This window comes from Leptonotus elevatus, chromosome 5 (genome assembly GCF_054856555.1).
Source record: "Leptonotus elevatus isolate MCC_2025b chromosome 5, RoL_Lele_1.0, whole genome shotgun sequence".
Classification (NCBI taxonomy): domain Eukaryota; kingdom Metazoa; phylum Chordata; class Actinopteri; order Syngnathiformes; family Syngnathidae; genus Leptonotus; species Leptonotus elevatus.
Genome location: NC_141243.1, coordinates 11,953,692 through 11,974,895, shown reverse-complemented (window position 1 = coordinate 11,974,895; position 21,204 = coordinate 11,953,692). Strand labels below are relative to the sequence as shown.

The window sequence follows — 21,204 nt, the reverse complement described above, 5'->3', positions numbered from 1 at the left end:
AAATGGAAAAAAAAATTGAAATAGTTAAAATAATTTTTTTTTTTACGTCTATTGCTGTCAATGGCAGTGAATGAGTTAAGCTGCGGTGCATGTAAAGGGCACAAGGATTAGATTTAAAAAATATTTGTCATGTAACCTACCAGAATAAGTCAATATTCAACTAATGACAATGTTTTAACTCGGTACAAAATCCTGCAGTATTCTCGTGAGAACAAGCTGAAGCCTATTAGAGTGTGAAAGGGAATCATACGTCATGATGTCATTCATAAGCACTGGGGTGTGAAGATAACTGCAAACCCCCATGCGCAAGATTGACACTGATTGTAGAAAGCGTGCGTATTTGCGTGCGTGCGTGCATTTAGGAATTTAGGTAGGGGGAGTGGTTTGCGAGGAAGTTACGAGTGAAGGTCGGGGTGTGTGTGTGCGTGTTGTGCATTGCAAGCCATAGCTGTGGCGCGCCTCCAGTTGCTTGCGGTCTGAAAAACAGGATCCAGCACCGCTTCTTGCACACTTCCTGCCCAACACGCACGTCAGCAGCCTCTCAAACGCTGCCAGGAGTCAAAACCGCCTCTGTCGGCTTGCACCTCTGAGCGACGCGGGCTGGGTGGGGCAGCCGGTGACGGGCGAGGGACCCACTTGTGGCCAACGGCGCGAGCGAGATGCGGTCCCGCTGGGAGACTGCGGCCGCTTTGTGCGCGCAAGCGGATGACTTGTGTCGTAAAAGCGGCGACGGGGAAAAACATTTTCATTGAGGAGGCTTCAAAGGACAGTCGCAAAACTAACAAGACCTCTTTCAAGGCTTAACTGAAGTCGGAAAAAACCCCGCGGGGTGCCATATTTGTGGTTGTTTGTAAATCTATTCAAGTTAACTCATTCACTGCCATTGACGACTATAGACGTCAAAAATTCATTTGAACTACTTCTATTAGTTTAATATTTTTTTCCACTTTTGTTAACCAGAATATGAAAACCTAGGGAAAAAAATAGTGTACATTTAGACCGGATACAAAATTTGTGATTAATCACGAGTTAACAATTGAAGTAATGCGATTAATTACAATTAAAAATCGTAATCGCCTGACGCCTTAATTTTTAATAATCTTTTCTTTTTTGAAAAAAGATTATTTAAAAATTAAGTTGTCAAGAGATTAAAATTTTAAATTATAATTAATCGCATGATTTCAATAGTTCACTCGTGATTAATCACAAATTTCATACTTGCTCTAAATGTACAATATTTTTTCCCCTAGGTTTTCATACTCTTGTTGACAAAAGTGGAAAAAATGTTAAACTAATAGAAAAAGGTTAAAATGACTTTTTGACGTCTATAGCCGTCAATGGCAGTGAATAAGTTAATGGTGCCATTTGTGCTGAATTTGCGTCATAGTGACCCAAACAAATGGTACAAAATCGTACTGAAAAATGAACTTACAAATAAACTCATTGAAATCTCACTAAGTTGTAAACGCACCATAATTCCATTTAGCACTGATATTTGGCATTTTGGCCAATATTGGCTTAAAAAAAAACAAAATCTGACGGCTGATAAGACAACTATTTATTTCAAATTTCTATTAATTTTACAATAGATGCTGCTGACCCTGGGAACACTCGGGACCAGGGATGCACAATATCGAAAAAAATATCGTCATTGCGATAATGGCCTGTGCTATATAGTATCGTAATAAGTTTCACATGGTAGTGTATGCTTTTATCTGAACGTGACCAATCGGATGCAACCTTAAATGCGCATCACCATCCAATATGAAGGGACATTACGAACACTAAATAACTTTAAAAATTCATATATATAAAATTGTACGTTTTAGAATTAATTCGCTAAGAGTACATTGAGCCTGCTTATTTTTTTCATGAATTTTTTTTATTTCTTCCATTAGATATAAAAATGTCATTTCTTTATATACATGTTGAATATCAAAATAATATTCAAATCACAAAATCCATATCGCATATTTGCTTTTTTTCCAATATTGTGCAGCCCTACTCTGCACTTTTTTGTATGAAATTAAAGTAAAAAAAAAAAGTCAAAGTTTAACATTTCATTTTTTGTTTTTTTTGAAAAATTGAAAATGTAACTATATATTCATTTAATTTTTAAGACATTTTAAATACAGTAATGCAATATTGTCTAGAAAAACGTAAAAATAAAAAATAAATTAATAACTTCAACAGTTTGCAAATCTGAGGTGAACATTATGCTGAAACATGTTTCAACAAAGAGTTGTTGCCAAAATTTTCCCTTTTAGTTTCCCAGCTCAACATATATGTTATCGGCCTTCTTGACTACTAATAATCGGTATTAGCCCTGATAAAAAAACAAATAAATAAATTAATTAAAAAAACACACATATCAGTATATCTCTCTCTACGAATTGAATTTCCTGTCTTGCAATTTATGCTTGCTTAAAGTTAGATTTTCTCCACTATCACAATCACGTTGACAGACACCCAATCACATTCACACCTAAAAACAATTTAGAATCCTCGAAAATCTGATGATCATTCTGTAGATTTCATTCCGTAAATTTTAGTGGCGATGGAGCCAACACTGTGTCTCCGCTTGTCATATTGCATCATCGCAGACATTTCCCCGGCAGGCTCTTGGCCTCCGATCCACTCAACGCTGGTGAGTTGTCACGAATCATTCTGCCAGTCGCCACAAATAGGAAGAGGAAGGGGCGCAAAGGCTAAAACAAACGTGTTAAAAGTGTGCAGGCGTTGTAGTGATGTAGAGAGGAGGTTAAGGAAAGGTACTCGAGGGGTCAATGACGGCGTTTTATTATTATTATTATTTTTTAAATGTTCCCAGTCATTTGCAGACAACTCTGTCCCTTGCAGCAGGTTCATCTGGCAGAACAACGGACAGTATCATTCATCAGATAAATACAACATCCTGTCGTACTGGTGAACCGGCACTGCCGTGTGGCCCTGGACGGCACCGCGGAACAACTTGGTATTGATTTCACGTTAGCAGAGAATTTAACCTTGTGTGCTGTATCCCCGCTTTCATCGATCACAGAACGGAGCGCGCAACGGCCGACGTCGGGAAACAACCTGGCAGAAGGACACCGCGACTGGTCTTGTGACTGCTTTCGTACCAGGTGAAAGGCAAATAATTGCAAAAATCGGGATTGACAGACCAAATGATTGTAATTGGTGCTTTCATTATCAAAATAAACTTTTTTTACATGTTTTTCAAGCTTTTTTTCCCACCACATCTACGAATGACCTAGCCCCTATAGTATGTTAGTTTTAAAGGGGAAGGCAACCCCTCCAAAAATGTCTTGACAATATCATGCAGGCCCACAAGTCTAAATACGGCATTCTGGTTAATATTGCCTTAGTGGAATATGAGTTAAGCAGCAAAATACAGCCGTTTTTAACCATCTCAGGGGGCTGCCATTTTGCAACGTGCTGTCGAGTGAAAATGACATCACTGTTGCTCAGGTCTCATGTAGCAACCAATCACAGCTCAGCTTCAGAAAACAAGTGAGCTGTGAATGGTCGTTGCCTGAGCAACTATATATATATATATATATATATATATTTTTGCAATATATATATATATATATATATATATATATATATATATATATATATATATATATATATATATATATATATATATATATATATATATATTAGGGGTGTGCCCAAAAATCGATTCTCATAAGAATCACAATTCTCATTTAGTACGATTCAGAATCGATTTTAAATGTTCCAAAATCGATTTTATTTTAATTATTTTATATTGTGTGCGCCTTTATTTGGAGCGCTGCTCATGAGAGAGTAGAAGGAAAAAGTCACGATCACGTTATTCCAATAGAAGTTGTTTTTTCCAGCGCGGAGCCGTTCTTTTGAGTGATAAAAGTGCCGCGAGTAGCGCGCTAATTAGCATTAGCGTGTCAGACTGGAGTAGATCATTACAATTCCCTGCACATCTATAGATTGAAGCAAAAATCGTTGTCAATCAAATAATTTAGAATCAAAAATCGTTCTCAATCAAAAATCGAATCGCAGACCCAAAAATCGGAATGGAATCGTGAGATATTCAAAGATACCCACCCCTAATATATATATATATACTCATATTCCACAAATGTAATATTAATCAGAATGTCATGTTTAGACTAGTGAGGTCAAATATAACATATTATTGTCAAGAAATGTCTAAGATTGACTTTGCCTTTAAAAAATGAAACGTGGCCTCAGTCCCTCTTTAACGGATGTATTTTGTGTGATTTTGTTCCATTTCCATTATTTCCTCCCATGATGTAAATTGAAGGTTGACCAGCATGCTGATGCCGCCACAGCTAATCTCGATACCAACACTTGAATACTCCAGATACGATTCAAATGTGAAAGCGACGCTCTCCAGAGAGGTGGAGAAAAGTGGAACCCGGTGCTCGTTTGAGCTCTTTTGAGGGAGGGCCGGCTGTCCATCGCGTCGATGTGCGCTGCTGTGTGAAAAGCCCAGAGGCAGCTTTTATCCGCACGCGCGAAGGCGGTGGCATTTCAGCGAATGGTAACTCATTCCCAATTGGAGACAGATATTTGTAATCAGATCGGCATCTACCGAGGGGCGCGGGGGGCGACGTTGAGGCTTCAAGGGCCATTTGGAGGATATAAAGAAGGTTTAAGTGGCAAGAGAAAAAAAATGCTCACTTGATAAGTGAGGGGAATTTCTTTTAACTGACTCTTTGATTTTATGGCCAAGTGAAAGAAAGGAACGGGCTTCTTTTTATTCCCAAAAAGAAAAAGAAAATCCAGACCTCTAAAGCCCCTACTTTGGCTTCAAAGAGCTGCAGGATTTTACAGATGGGGCACTTTTTCATTACTGAATAAAAGGACAGGAAGCAGAAAGCTGTGGAAGTTTGGAGCTGACACTGTCACCTTGCTGTCATATCACCGCGAACATACCGGAGTTACTCTTTTTGTTCTATTGGGCACACTTCCATTTTTGTCACTTGTAAAATTAATAGAAATTTTCAATAAATAGTTGTCTTATCAGCCGTCAGATTTTTGTTTTTTTTAAAGCCGATATATCAAATATCGGTGATAAATGGAATGATGTGTTTGCTACTTAAACTTTATTTGTAAGTTCATTTTTCAGTATTTACTTGTTTTGTATTGGGGTGAGTGGGAGATTGCAGGTGCTCCGTTTGCTTGTGTGTGTGGGTGTGTGTGGGTGTGTGTGTGTGTGTGTGTGTTTTCTTTTCTTTCCAGGTACTCAGGCTTCCTCCCACATTCCAAAAACATGCATGTTCAGTTCATTCAAGACTCTCACCTGTCATGTATCAGAATGACCGACCGCAAATAGATGATGATTGCCTAGAAAATTCTAAATTGTAAACATACTTCATTGAGACCAATTCCTGGTAATGGGGAAGTCAACACAAACATTTTCTTTACAACAATCTGCTCAATGTGCCTCCACTCGTCCACAAAATTTGTGTTTGTGTTAGGCAGCAAAATCCACCCGTTTGTATATATCTCAGGGGGCGGCCATTTTGCCACTTGTTGCCACTTGTTGCCACTTGCTCAATCGACCAATCACAGCTCAGCTTAAAAAACTGGTGAGCCATGATTGGTCGTTACCTGCAACGACCAATCAAAAAACTATGAGCCGTGATTGGTCGTTACCTTAGCCCTGAGCAACTGTGATGTCATTTTCAGTCGACAGCAAGTGGCAAAATGGCCGCCCCCTGAGATGGATTTTGTTTCTTAACTTATTATTAATCTATACTATTAACTCATTCACAGCCATAAATTCATTTGAACTATTTCTATTAGTTTAACATTTTTGTCCAAACGCCCCTAATTTTTAATAATCTTTTCTTTTTTTTTAAAATATTTTCTTTAAAAAAGAAGCTAGTGAAGTCATGCGATAAATTACAATAAAAAAAATGTCATCGCCTGACGCAGGTAATTTTTAATAATATTTTCTTCTTAAAAAAAAAAAGATTAAAATAAGGAAAGTTTATTAAAAATTAGGGGCGTGAGGCGATTAATTTTTTTATTGTGATTAATCGCATGACTTCACTAGTTAACTCATGATTAATCACAAATTTTATATTTATTCTAAAGGTACAATAAAAAAATTCTAAGTTTTTACACTCTTAACAAAAGTGGAAAAAAATATCAAACTAAAATAAAACGTTCAAATAAATTTTTGACGTCTATAGCCGTCAATGGCAGTGAATGAGTTCATCAGAACACCTTGTTTAGATGAGTGGGGGTTAACTTCCCGTTTAAGAAAGACCTTGCGCGCCATTTTGAGGCATCATAAGCATGACAAAAACATGTGAGGAGGATAGTTTCCGAAAGAAAAGTGTAAATAGAAAAATTTGAGAATAGCAAACCGCAAATAGGCAGCAGGAATGTCTGCCAGCACGCTTCTCATTCACAAACCCACTGTTGCATCGGCGCCTTGTCCTAATTTCTCCATGCCCGTCAAACTGTGCACCCCACAGCACCTCCAATTCCCAGCTCCGTTGCTCAAGCCCCCCAAAAATAGACCTCTCCTGCATTGCACCAACGTTGTGTCACTGTTGCGGTCAAGACGCTCGGGCTGACTTCTCTTCCCTCGTCGTAGCCTTAATCACCCTGCCGTATGGATTGATTGTCAATGCGAGCGTGATTAGTAATTCCACAGAGGGATGGTACGGCCCACAAGTGACCCGGTGATACAGTAATTACCGGGCTCGTGGGGAAAAATATGGCCACTCTTGGTCTCAAAGAGGAAAGATGGATTGAAATGATTCTACGTTTACGGTGTATACTCATGTTGTTAGCATCAGCGCTACCCTGACAGTGCTATTCAGAGCAATTAGATATGATGTCATAGCATAGATGAGTTATGTTAGTACTCGGGGTGTCAGACGATGAATTGTTTTAATTGTGATTAATCTCATGGCTTCACGAGTTAACTCGCGATTAATCACACATTTTATATCTGTTCTAAATGTACAATGAAATGTACAATAAATATTAAAAATAAGTTTTCATACTCTTAACATAAAAGTGGAAAAAAATAAACTAATAGAAATATGGCTGATACAGTAATTTCATAATAATTCATCAAATTGAGTTACAAAAAAAGATTACTGTACTTTAAAGGCGAGTGTGATATTGATTTGTGTTGAGGTCATTTTTCTGCCACTAGATGGCATAATTGCATTTGTGAGACAGCTCAGTTCAGTGCATTTTTCTTGTCATATTAAGAGCTATCTAATCTTTAACATGAAGTAACTTTTGCACACTTTCTGCACATTTGTAAAATTGTAAAATACAACTTGACCCCAGTCTACACAAATATATGCATTATTATTAACTCATTCACTGCCACAAATTAATTAAAAAAAAAGATTATTAAAAATTAGGGGCAACAGGCAATTGTAGTTAATCGTATGACTTCACTAGTTAACTCACGATTAATCGCAAATTTGATATCTGTTCTAAATGTACAATGAAAACAAATTCTAGGTTTTCATACTCTTGTTAACAAAAGTGGGAAAAAAAAGTAAACTAATAGAAATAATTCAAATTAATTTTCGACGTTTATAGCCGTCAATGGCAATGAATGAATAAAAAGAAAAGAAAAGATTATTAAAAATTTGGGGCGTCTGGTGATAAAAATGTAAATCGTAATTAATCGCATGACTTCACTAATTAACTCACGATTAAATCACAAATTTTATATCTGTTCTAAATGTACAATACATTTTTTTTTGCTTTTCATACACAAACATTTTTAAACTAATAGAAATAGTTTGAATGAATTTTTGACGTTTTTAGCCGCCAATGGCAGTGAATGAGTTAAATTGATTCCTGCTCAATTTTGACATGGACGTGTCTGCTGCGTTGCAACTGGAATTTTCCCAATACCGGCTTTTCAAGTGATGGGCCGGTCATTGATTGCGCAATTAGTGGCGTTAAAGGAACTTTGAACGCACTCATTTTGACACCCCTCATTAGTACATTTATTGATTGGCTTAAATTTGAAAACATGAAGCAGCAGAAATCGCTGAGAATACTCATCCTGACATTAGAATTCAGGCTAGGACACATGTGAATGACTTTTTAGAGCAAAATAAATGAATCACAAGGCTTTTTGTGTCCTGTTTTTTTTTTTCTTTCTCTCCACTGCCCTGAATTTCGTTCAAGCCCATGAATTATGAAGGCGGAAAGAACAGCACACGGGAAGTGCGTTGTGAATGTACATGAGGGTGGACTTGTGTGACATTAAACTGTTAAAGTAATTACGGGTTAGGAGGATCTTTGCGGCATATAAAATTATCTTGCAGCCAAAAAAGGGCTGTGCTTAATTTTCTGTCTACAAAGTGTGGAAGCAAAAACCACCAGACTGAGCGGCACACGCCCTTTCAAACCGACCCCCAAAATCATCCACGTTAGTGGTCGAGAATATTAGTGGACCGGCTCGGACACTTCACCGCTTTCAGCTTTCTCTCAGCTTGGTTATGTGGCAGTTACAATTTCCACTTCGCAATAATGCTGTGACAAACTGGGAAAACACACACACACACACGCACACACACACACGGCGCATAGAATGCATCAAACTGAATCAACACGTTTTCGATAGCTGGATAACAATTGACGACTCGGGCAAGACTTTAATGAACATATTTTGGGAATGTGGGACGAAAGTGCCCTAGAGAAAACCCGGGCAAGCATTTTGGGGAGAACATGCAAACAACACAAAAGCCACTTAAATGAACCACAAGACGACAATCGACCCCTATCCCGACTATGTGAACTGGCCCGAATCACAAAAGTCAACTATGTGAACCGCGACGCTACCATTCATCCATTTTCACGTTTGAGTTGCAGTCCCCGCCCCCAATACGACAAAACTGCACCTTTCAGAGTGGCCTTTTATCGCGGGCAGTCTAAGGCACACCTGTGCAGTAATCATGGTGCCTAATCAGCATCTAGATATGGCACACCTGTGAGGTGGGATGGATTATCTCGGCAAAGGAGAAGTGCTCACTATCACAGATTTAGACTGGTTTGGGAACAATATTTGAGAGAAATGCTGTTATTGTGTAAGTGGAAGAAGTTTTAGATCTCATAAAAAAAATGGGAGCAAAAACAAAAGTGTTGTGTTTATATTTTTGTTGAGTATATAAAAGATCCAACTTTCAACAACAAAGGGTTTGAACAATAAAAAATAAGTGCAAACTGTGAATTTTTTTTTCCCAGTGCAAAGGGCTCTCGCATAAAAACAAACTGTATTCAAGAATGTCATAAAACTGCTACCAGTACTACAAAAATGAGTTTAAACTCATTCACTGCCATTGACGGCTATAGAAGTCAAAGGTCCATCATTTTATCTGGACTGGCTTTGAATGAGATTTTCATTTTTTGTATCCCCCCCCCCCACAAATATCAACTCAATACTCACTCAAAATTGTAATATTATACTATGTTTGTCTTGCATGTCATTCCAAATCCTAAATTTATTAAGCCTACTTATGCTGAATGGTGATAATACAACTTGAAACTATAGAGGGAAAACTGTTTCTAATTTTCACCCCCAAAATGAATAATAATTAAAAAATAAAAGTTGAGAGATTTCTCAACTGTGAGGCAGACAAGTATTATGTCATATTTGATGAACTCCCATAAGTTAGTTTATTTGGTACCGCATAAAGGTTCGTGGGTTAATGTGGCCCGTCGCCTATGTAAATGTTTAATTTTACATAATTGTTGCAGTGAATATGAAATAATAAACTGCAGCAGGTGCTATTTGCGCCCTAAAAAAAGTTTGAGCATATAATGCACATAATGAAATTAAAAATAAATGAGTATGCCCTAAATTTTATACTACCGCTGCTTCCAAACATAAGGATAAACTCGCCTGAAGTTGTGTATTCGGTAGGGGTGTGCCAAAAAATCGATTCTCATATGAATCGCGATTCATATTTAGTACGATTCACAATCGATTTTAAATGTCCCCTAATCGATTTTATTTAAATAATTTTATACTGTCTTCCCGTTGTTTGTGTGTGCCTTTATTGGGAGCGCTGTTCATGTTGTACCCGATTTGGCCACTTAGGGGCAGTGTGGTTCCACGCGGTCTGATACACTGTTAAGTCGTATCCACATTAGCGAGTAGAAGGAAAAAGTCACGATCAAGTTAAGTTGTTTTTTTGCAGCGTGGAGCCGTTCTATTGAGTGATAAAAGTGCCGCGAGTAGCGCGCTAATTAGCATTAGCGAGTCAGACTAGAGTAGATTATTACGATTCCTTGAACTCTATAAATTGAAGCAAAAATCATTGTCAATCAAATCACTTTGAATCAAAAATCATCCTGAATCGAAAATCGATTCTGAATCGAATCGCACACCCAAAAATCGGAATCGAATCGTGAGACCACTCCTAGTATTCAGTATCCCCAAATTTTACAGATCTGCTCGAAAGTGTGCAAAGGCCCAAAATGGATTGTAAAAATGGCTTCCACAATTAGAAAAAAATAAAACTGTGTCACTTAAGCGAACATTCAATTACGAGAATAGGACTATTGTAGATTAGACGTTAACTATTAGAATAATAGTCTTGTGGTCTGCTCTCAGTATTTCTGTTGTCCTTTCTCTGTGCCGATGCAGCAGCGTGTTGTGGCTTTTTGTGTCTTGACTGGATGTGACAGCAGCGACTGAGGGGCACGCAGCAGCGACCCGGCCACCCCTCTGCGTGCGTGCGTGTGTGCGCGCGTGTGTGTGTGTGTCTATGCGCTCATGGCTCCCGTGACATTTAAAAGTCAAACTTTCACCTCCTTTTCATTCACACGTCGCCGTCACCCAAATGTAACCCGGCTGTCACTCTGCTCCCGGCAGCTGGGGGGGGGGGGGGGGGGGGGTTTAATAGAAAGCTAAAGAGTTAAAAATGTATGGACAATATATCTCAGTTATTGTTTGTCAATGTCAACATTTTTCATGACCATTACAGCACATTCACCATAAAATGTATTTTTTTTTTTTGCATCGGACCTCATTCGACTGAATGCTAAATGAAATGCTATGACGCCAGTGTACACTCCATAACGCAAAGAGCACTTAAGAGTATGCACCTCCTGCGGCCACGTGTTAATATTTTAGCGGGTCCCTCCCCGCCCCCGGTGTGTAACGGGCTCCAGGTGCGCCGCTCAGTATGTGAGCCTCCCCAATGACGTCATCTGTGCCGTGCAGCGCACAGGCAAATACTGTTGAGCGCTTCCCCCGGCGGAGATCAACAACGTGTCATGTTACGGCTATTATTGTTCGCCCGGGTAAAACGACCGGGCCGAGCAGGCAGCACCTGCTGCAACAAAGAGCGCCTTAGCACTATTTATTTTTACTCACACTATTGTCTACTGACTGATGGATTGATTGGACTTATTGTTCTGTCAACTTACTGTACTCGATTCATAGAGCACTTCAACAACAAACACAGCTGTGACAAAGTGCTATATAGATACGGTTGAATATTTGCAATTAAATAAATAAAAGTCAACTAATACATGAATTATGGTTTATTAATTAACATATACAAGAGATCCCTTCACGTTGACGTTTGTCAGTTGTGTGAAGTTGTTCAAGAAGATCACCACTTCAATATTAGTCCACTTCCCACCTTAATTCTCCTGCGGTGTTAAAATTATTATTATTTTTTATTTTTTTATTTTATTATAATATTATTATTATTTATAACCAGGCTAAATTTGGAATTTAAGTGCAATTTTATTTGGTGTGTGTATTTTTATTTAGATGTTAATCAAATGTTAAAAGACTGTAAATTGAAAATATAACGTTGATGGCAGATACGCACCAATTAATTATTTATTTTTTTAACATTCAGAATCTTGTAAAGGAGTAAAAATAATTCAAGAAAAACTCATTTCTAGCATAAGTTAGAACAGGGATTAAATAAATGAAATATAATTATAAATATTATTTCATTTTATTATTAAATATTATATTATTTAAAAAATATATATAAATGTAAGTACTTTTTCCTAGTGTGATGATTATTTCTAACAAAATAAAAAAATGTATTGAAGCATTTACCTTTCTCACAAAGTTGTACAGCTGAGGCAAAGCAAAAAAACAAAATAAAAACATATTGTTATTGTTATTATTGTATAATATTGCCATTAAAAACCAAATTCACATTCATATATGTAGAACGATCTATGGATGAAATAGTGAAGCGTGTAGTCTCATCGACCTGAATGAATACCAAGTACGGGTGATTAAGGCAGTCACTTATAAAATATTCACACTCTACATTTTCTACAGATACTGAGATTCAAAACAATATTTAACTAAATTAATATTTTTTTTATGTATGCCTGCCTGTGGATGAAATAGCTAAGCGTGTAGATTGTGTGGCCAAAATGCATGTGAGTATGTAGCGCACAATGCACATTGAATGGGAGAAATTGCGCGGAGAAGGGGTAAAAAGAGCAAATATGATTTCGATCAATTTCAGTGGATTGAAGTCAAAATATTGAAGTTTAGATATGAACTCATTCACTCCCAGCCATTTTCACTAAAACAATCCCCTTCACTCCCGGCTGTTTTACTGGATTTTGACTGATTTTGAAAGGGCCACAGAATATCGTGTTCTCTTGCTATAAAAAAAATGAAACCTACCAAAAGAAAGATTAACTCATTCACTGCCATTGACGGCTATAGACGTCCAAGATTCATTTGAACTATTTCTATTAGTTTAACATTTTCCCCCACTTTTGTTAACAAGAGTATGAAAACCTAGAAAATTAAAAAATTAGGGGCGTCAGACGATTACAATTTTTAATTGTAAGTGATCTCAGGACTTCAATAGTTAACTCACGATTAATCACAAATGTTATATCTGTTCTAAATGTACAATGAAATGGCAGTGAATGAGTTAAAGTCTCTTCTTTCATCAAAAAAGTATATTTCTACCTGTTTCCGTTTTGCAGCAATTAGCATTAGAATATAGCTAAGTTTCATCATTATTCACAACTCTATTTAGAATTCTGAGCAATTTAGGTTTTTTTCAACATGGTCCTGGTTCATCGCCTATGCTCTGCTGCCACCTGCTGGCCGTTTGTGTGATAACTACCATTTCTTCAACCGTTCTTTGCAGTTCGCTGCATCAAAGCCTTCTGTATGCTCTAGCATGAAAAAACAACAACATAAAAACTAGTTAACTAGTGAAGTCATGCGATTAATAAAATAAAAAAATGTAATCGCCTGACGCCCCTAATTTGTAATAACCTTTCCTTTTTTAAAATATCTTTTTTTTTAAAAAGAAGAAAATATTATTAAAAATTATCGGCGTCAGGCGATTACTTTTTTTTAATTGTAATTTATCGCATGACTTCACTAGTTTTTTTTTTTTTAAAGAAAAGATTAAAAAAAGAAATGATTATTAAAAATTAAGGGCGTTTGGATTTTTTTTTTTAACTAATAGAAATAGTTAAAATGAATTTATGGCAGTGAATGAGTTAATGGCGAGGACACGCTTTGAACTATAAAAGGTGCAAAAAAAAAAAAAAAGTATAATAATAATTTAAAAAATCTGATTGTTCCCACACCTCAAAACATCTAAGAACCAATAAACTCAAACTAATGGACAGACCATTAAATAACGGAAGTGAAGTAGTGAGCAAAATACCGGACACTCCTTAGCATCGTTCTCCTCAACTGTGAAGTGTCAGCACAAAAACATCCCCCTCAAACACAACACAACACAACTGCGCCTTGGAAAATGACCGCACTGCATATAACACAACAAGTCGAGAGCCCCTGAAAGTGAACGTGTGAGAGGAGCATCGTTACGTAACAGCGAGGAGCAAGCGGCATGGGAGCAGGCAGAGGGGAGCTCCCGGGCTTTTCTGCAAGTCGCAGTATGACGCATTGCCCTGGCACACACACACACACACACACACACACACACACACACACACACACACACACACACACACACACACACACACACACACACACACACATGGGCACACACGCAACACACCGCAGTTCACGCTCACAAGCATAGCCACTCCCACGCATCCCTCACGTTGCGGCGACATCAACGCGACCGTGCAGCTCGGCCATGACACATGATGTCCATTCAAGCCATGAATTATTCAACACGTGTGCGCCATCGTTATAGATTTACAACCATATGTCTTATTTAACAAGAGGGGATTAGGGTTTGGGAGATAAAGACAACCTAGAGTGGAACCTTAGCTTGAAAGCTACAAACGCTGTACAGCTAGTTGGGGGCCAGTTTGTATTGTTGTCAAAAACTGTTGCCGCCAAGTCATCCTGAAATCATGTTCAAGTGCTAATTGAGGATGCTAAAATGAATAAATAAAAAAAAAAAAATCCATTACACTGACATACAGCGCCTGTCGCCAGCGTCAAAATCTAGCGGCTAGCTACTAGCTAGTAGCTAGCCGCTAAGCTAGAGCCTCACATAGGCTGGCAAGAGCCGTCTGACTACTTTTCAAAGGCAGTTATATAGGCGAAAATGGCTCTGAACACTTTCTGACAGCCTGACACAGTTGCAGTTCCTGTTGATCAATTTAAAAACTCCAAAGTGCCGTTTTAGCCAACAAAATTGCTACTGTGGACCTGGCGTCACTTCGCCCATGTTCACTAACTAAAGACCGCATCTCGCTGATTAGCGAAGGCGTGCGAGTGCGCGCGCATGTAGCAGATGTTGTTTTCTCGTCAGGGTTCGTTCAAGTTTGCAGGAAAAGACGTTCGGCAGATGTTCACAGACGCTTTTTTTTACACGTTTTTCTTGCCGCAAAGAAATTTTGACCTTGTTGATTTTGAAGTTGAAGTTTGAGTTGATAAAGATATTTAACACTTTTGTAGAAATTAATAATGCTTAAAAAAAAGACGTGCAACGCCTTCATAATACATTTTTTATATATTTTTTTTAAAGACAAGCAGAGGTTAACTTATTTTCACAGTGGTATGACAAGCATGGATTTAAACACTGGGCACACAACCAAACCTCAAAGTGCTATATAAAAGGCAGCCATTTCCCATTTCAAAATGCTCAAATGTGATGCATCACCGATAAACTCAACCTTTGACCTTTTATGACTTATTTTGACACTTGAACGGCATTTAAGAAATTTCAAATATTACTTGAACCGGAGCATAAAGTCAAGCAAGAATTAATGTTGGCTCGTTTAGCTTATTTCTCATGATTTTTTTCCGATGTGAAAAATAATCAAAATGTCAACAAATAGGAGGCCGGCTACATCCTGAATCCGGCCGGTTGTGTCAAAACTTTCAAGTTCCGCAAGTATTTTATGATGATAAGCAACTTGGTTTGGAGAGGGAAATGAAATGATGTCTTAATTTGAATACGATAACATGAAGACACGAAAACTGCTGCTAAGATGAAAGTCTTCATTCATCGCAGATGCATTTAAACGTTGATCGTTTGTTTACACTCTTTTTTCCAGCAGCGTCTCCACACACTTCAAACCGTATCTCCAGGAATCCGTGTCTCCTTCGCAAGCTATTTTTACTTTTGCAAGCTCGCACACGCAGCAACCCTGAGACGAGGCGGGATCGATTGATGAGGGGGGGGGGGGGGGGGGGGAGGGGGGTGGAAGAAAAGAAGCTGCATTCCTCCCCATCTGGGAGCGCAGCCGTGGGCCCGCCGCAGAAGACAACGCGGCACACGATCAATATCCCGCAAGTTAATGAGACAGAGCCGTAACCTCAGAATCTGATTAGATAAACAGATTAGCAGCCAACCACAACACAGCCGGCGGGCGAAAAGACGCGCGGCGCTCCTCGAGCGAGGGAGAAAACCCCTGCTTTTCGTCTTTTTAAGGTTATTAGCATATTTCCTCATTTAGTAGCCCGAACTATATTCAAAATAAATATGTCGCCTCAAATGCCTACTTACTATTTTGCTGAATTTTCCCATTAAAGTGATTTTTTTTTTATTCAAACTTTAGTTACACTTGATTAGGGCTGAAAAATAATAACATTCAAATCAAGATCGCAATATATCAGAATGCAATTTTTGGGGAATTTTATTTATTTATTTATGTATTTCATATTTTTTTTAATATTGTGTCTATAAGTAACTTGTGAATTATTTTTTTCACAAACATTCAGCCGTACATATGATATACATTTTAATGTACCCATTTAATATTATTACAAAAATCCCTTTGACCCATCTGCATTTGAGTAAAAAAAAACAACAAAAAAAACCCGCCTGGCCGCTATATGAGGAAATATGGCGTGATTGAACAACTTCTGCAGTGCATAGACTTCTTGTGGTGCTGCTTATTTATTAAAATGCCACCATATGTAATGTTTTTTTGAATCACTATTCAACAGACACAACCTTCCAAATCAGGCAGATGACTGCATGCTTTACCTTAAGAGGCACCTCATGCTCACTTCAGGAACTTACCTGTAAAAAGAAGAGAAGAAAAGGAAAAGAGAGAGAGGCAAGTTAATCCACCGACTTTGTACTCCAGTCAGGTGTCATTTGTGCTGAAACAAGCATAGGAGCACATTTTCGATGACTGCGGGTAGCCCTTGACCCCCTCTGCTTAATGGACCCCCCCCCCCCCCCCCACACACACACACACAATTATAGGGAGTCTATATCAATTTACTGCAGTGGTGAGAAAACATCTCTTTCTTTAGTTTTCCCCGCCCCCGGTGCACTACGGCTTATTGATTATTTGAGTCGAGCCTCCCGCGTTCCTCTGCGAACACCAACCTTCGTTATCAGCATAGCTCTCATCCTCGAATAAAAATAGAATATGTCTGCAGTGGTAAAGAAATGGGGGGGGGGGTGACTTACACTATAATGATCATTTTTGTAAAATCACATCCCTGAAAGCAAAAGGAATGGTGGGACTACATTTCCCTACAAGCCGAGCGTTACCCGAGGGTCCCCTTTGCGAGGTGAATCACCTTTTTCTAATAATAGAACCGCCTCCTTACATTTGGAAGCGGCTTGAAAGTTGGCATGCCGTGATGTGTAAAAGTTTTGGCTCCAGCGAGGCTCAAAATTACCATTACCATAACTTTGCAACATAATATAAAGAAAATCCCATATAGCTTTTTGCTAGCGCACAATACAAAACACCATAGATAGTAGTGGTGCAACAGATCATCATTGATCCCACGGTTCGGACCGCGCACGATTGGTTGGCGGGGGGGAGAATTTCACAGTCGATACCATTCTGACATGTCAAAGAAACTGAAACATAATCAACGTAACACGCTAAGCCTAACTTCAAAATAGCGTTATGTAATGCAATGCAAATAGCCTTAGTACACTTTTAATTTGAAGTCGGCCCACGCCGAGGCATGATGCCGAGCTTGAGTTCCCTTTTCGACGTTTCATTATCGTACTCATGTTCAATGGCTAATTTAGGACGCTAAGAAACCGCTAACTACGCCGTCATTGTATGATACGGCAGGAGTCACCGACGCAAGTGGCTAGCGGCTAGCTGTTAGCATTACCAACGAGTGTCTGGCTGCTAAGTGTGTTTGACGGCCGGTAGCTGGCTTATTTGAATTCTTTTTCAATATTCTGGAGCAAAGCTACTTTGTAATTCACTCTCCATGTTTAAAGGAAGGGGGTGTGCCTTAAATTGCACATTGAGGTATTTTCATTAATAAAAAAAAAGAAGATAAATATAACTTTGTCTTCATTTATTTTATAAAAGACTTTTGCCCGTTAAAAAAAGAAAACGTTCAACTCAAAATGTCAAACTTAGTTGTTTAGATTATAGTAACACAACAAAGATAGTAATACCTTGTTATTTTACACATGGACCATGTAAAAATAAGATAAGGTTCTGCCTCATACTGCACTTAAAGTTATGTTCCTAAATCCATTTGCACATTTAGAATTTTTTTTTTTTTTTTGCTGATCCAAAAAACGATCCAATCCGTGACTCAAATCCGTGATCCGAACCGTGACTTTTGTGATCCGTTGCACCACTAATAGATAGGCTAACGAAGCTAGCATCTATTTTACAGTAATTATAAAGAATTTATATTTAAACACAAGCGATAAGCCTACAACACTCACAGGTATTTGTTCTTTGTCATCTGCGAAAATCACTAATATTGCAGCATCAAATCTATGTGTACGTCTATACTGCCCCCTTGTGGCCGAGGTGTAAACACTAGAAAGCAGCACAATGCCTACTGTTGAATTCTCTTAAATTATGGCATTACTGAATGTTTTTCTTCATAAAAAAAAACATTTTGTTGGCGTTTTTGGGGGGCTAGAACAATAATTACTAGTTCCGCTATTCATTTTGCATCGTTCTTATTTCAGATCCTGCACCTTTAGTGCACAACTACACGCGCAGCAATGAGGCAGTTAGCAAGACGAATGTGATACGATTGCTGCTTTACTTCAGCACGAGCGTGCAGTGAAGATTGGGAGGTAAAATAAAACTAAATGGGGCTGCTTTTCATCCATAAAGACACAGCGTGATGCGGTATTGTGTTTCGCCTATACACCGACAACCTGGAAGAGAGGTTAATGGTTGCTAGGGTACATATGGTAATGTCGAAATAATGGCTCATGAGTATAGTCGGGGGATGCATACTGTGTATTTGTCTACGTAATGACGCTCAATTAAGTACAAAGTATGAGTGAATATGGACAACCATATTTATCATATTTAGAGTCTGTCAACAAATTGTTGGTAACATGCGCAAAGATGCGCCACCATCTTCGAGAATTGGAATGAAGCAGGATGTTTATAAATAATCATGGAATTTAATTGTTTTCAAACAGTTGCATGCATGTTAATAACTGCACCAGGACAAAACCTAACCAACATGTTGCTTTTTGACCGCATACAATGCGAGACGCGCAGTAATAGGGCGAGCCTTTCCAGTCGCATAATCCTAATGAGGCCCGTTACCGTGGCGACGGGATACTTGGCCGGGGGATTTACGGCATCAAACAGTCGTCACCTTCAAAGCGTGTGGTCGTAAGTGAAGGGCGACAGCTTGCGCCTGGTGAAGCAGCTGCGGGAAACAGGTGTGCGCTCCTCATTACGGCCCGAGTGCCATAACGATGCCTTTTAATCACTTGCCAGAGAGACGAGTGCGAATACTCATGGATATTTTTCACTTTTTTTTTTTGTCATTGTGTTAAATTAAATTTCATATACAGCATCAAAAGTACGAGATGTGTCGATGTAAGTATCACAGTGAACACTCTTTCTAGTATTGGTCAGAAAAAAGTGGTATCAATCATCCCTAGTGAAAAGGGCTTCAGCTTTTTTCGATTGACTTACAAAAATCGAAATTAATAGAGTGCAACGCGCGTGAGGAGATAATGAACTTTTGGGTTTTAATGTATGAAAGGTTCTATATAAATAAAGTTTGATATGATTTGAATAAGTCCAGAATTGGTTTATTTTTCAGTTATCATTAGCTCATTTAGCATTTTTGTTAGTCAGTTCACACTGCTAGCAAAGCTATGGCAACACATTGCTTTGATGGCATAAAACTGAGCCGACACGAAGCTAGTTTGGTTTTCTTAGCATGATTGCTATGCAAGCTAAGAGAGGGCCCCCCCCCCCCCCATTGTGCCAAGTTGTGTCTAAATTAGTGCTGTCGAAGTTAAAGCGTTAATTGAAGAATTAATCACCAAAAAATTATCACATTCACTAATTCACTGCCATTGTCGGCTATAGACGTCAAAAATTTATTTGAACATTTTTTTCCCCATTTTTGTTAACAAGAGTATGAAAACCTAGATTTTTTAAATTGTATTAGAACAGATATACAATTTGTGATTAATCGTGAGTTAACTAGTGAAGTCATGCGATTAATTACGATAAAAAAACAATTGTAATCACCTGACGCCCCTAATTTTTAATAATCTTTTCTTAATTTTTTTTTATTATTAATTCTTTTTTTTTTTTAAGAAAACATTATTACAAATTAGGGGCATCAGGCGATTAAAATGTGTAATCGTAATTAATCGCATGACTTCACTAGTTAACTCACGATTAATCACAAATTTTTTATCTGTTCAAAATGTACCCCCCAAAAAATTCTAGGTTTTCATACTCTTGTTGACAAAAATTGAAAAAAATAGTTAAACTAATAGAAATTGTTCAAATGAATTTTTGACGTCTTTTGCTGTCAATGGCAATGAATGAGTTAATCATGAATTAACGCAGATTAATTGCAGTATTATTTTTTTAGCCCAGATGAGCCTTTAGCGTGACAGTGGCTGGCTACGTTTAAGGTAGCACAGGTTGAGTTTGAGCAATAAACATAATCTCATGCATTAAAGTAATGAATGTTTGCGTATCACATTTAGAATATTTGTTCATGTCAAAATGTCGGGGTCATTTTTTTCCCATTTTAAATTATGCAAGTAATTAATTGATTTAAAAAAAAAGAGGATGAGCGTGTGCAGTGGATCAAAAAAAGTTGAAGACGCCCTCATAACATTAAATGTCAAAAATAATTAACACATAACCGGTGCTCTTCAAATTTGGCGGGAATTTTTTGGGGGACAAAAAAGCCATTTTTTATTATATAATCAGAATTCTAAGATATGATTAATCTGATTAAAAATGTAATCGTTTGACAGCTCTAGTCTAAATACATTTATTCAGCACATTTTACTTTTACATTTTACAAGTGGAATCACTCCTACTTTTCAATGCGGAGTACATTTACATCCTAGTACATGCTACATACGTACTTTTGCCACCTCAATCAGATGTATGGAAAATGACAAGAAGATGCAGTCAAACAAGGAACGAAGGCCTCACCTCGAAGCGGTACTCGCTTAAGAACTTAAGCTCCATAACAAATAAAGAGAGCAGACCCGAGCTCTGCGCTAATCGGAGCAGCTTACACTACTTTCCCCACAATTGGGAAGCCACTGTTTGCCGTTTTCCCACCCTTGACAGGCATCCTCCGCCCTCTCCCGACACACTGCGCAGGCATGCATGTGCGCACCAGCAAACAGGTCGAATGAGGGGAGGCCTTTTTGAATAGTTATTAAGCATTGTTATCTTTATATTACAAGGTACACTTCTGTGCATGTTTTTTGGCTGGTATCGGCATCCTATCCGACACCTTGAAATAAGGCCGGTATCAGCCCAATACTAACATCTGGTATCAGTACTCGCCCATCC

General features: G+C 38.2%; 1 protein-coding gene across 3 annotated transcripts in view; it reads right to left on the bottom strand.

The window, feature by feature from the left end:
• pde4d (phosphodiesterase 4D, cAMP-specific) overlaps window positions 1–21,204 on the bottom strand; it is a 153,998-nt gene that overhangs the window by 64,407 nt on the left and 68,387 nt on the right. The window contains exon 1 of one of the 3 annotated variants that reach the window (XM_086077096.1): window positions 16,434–16,465. The exons of the other annotated variants lie outside the window; for them this stretch is intronic. Coding sequence (XP_085933222.1) covers window positions 16,434–16,450 — 17 coding nt within the window. The 5' untranslated portion in view covers window positions 16,451–16,465. Of the gene's footprint in view, window positions 1–16,433; window positions 16,466–21,204 lie in introns of those variants that run through there. 3 annotated transcript variants of the gene reach the window in all.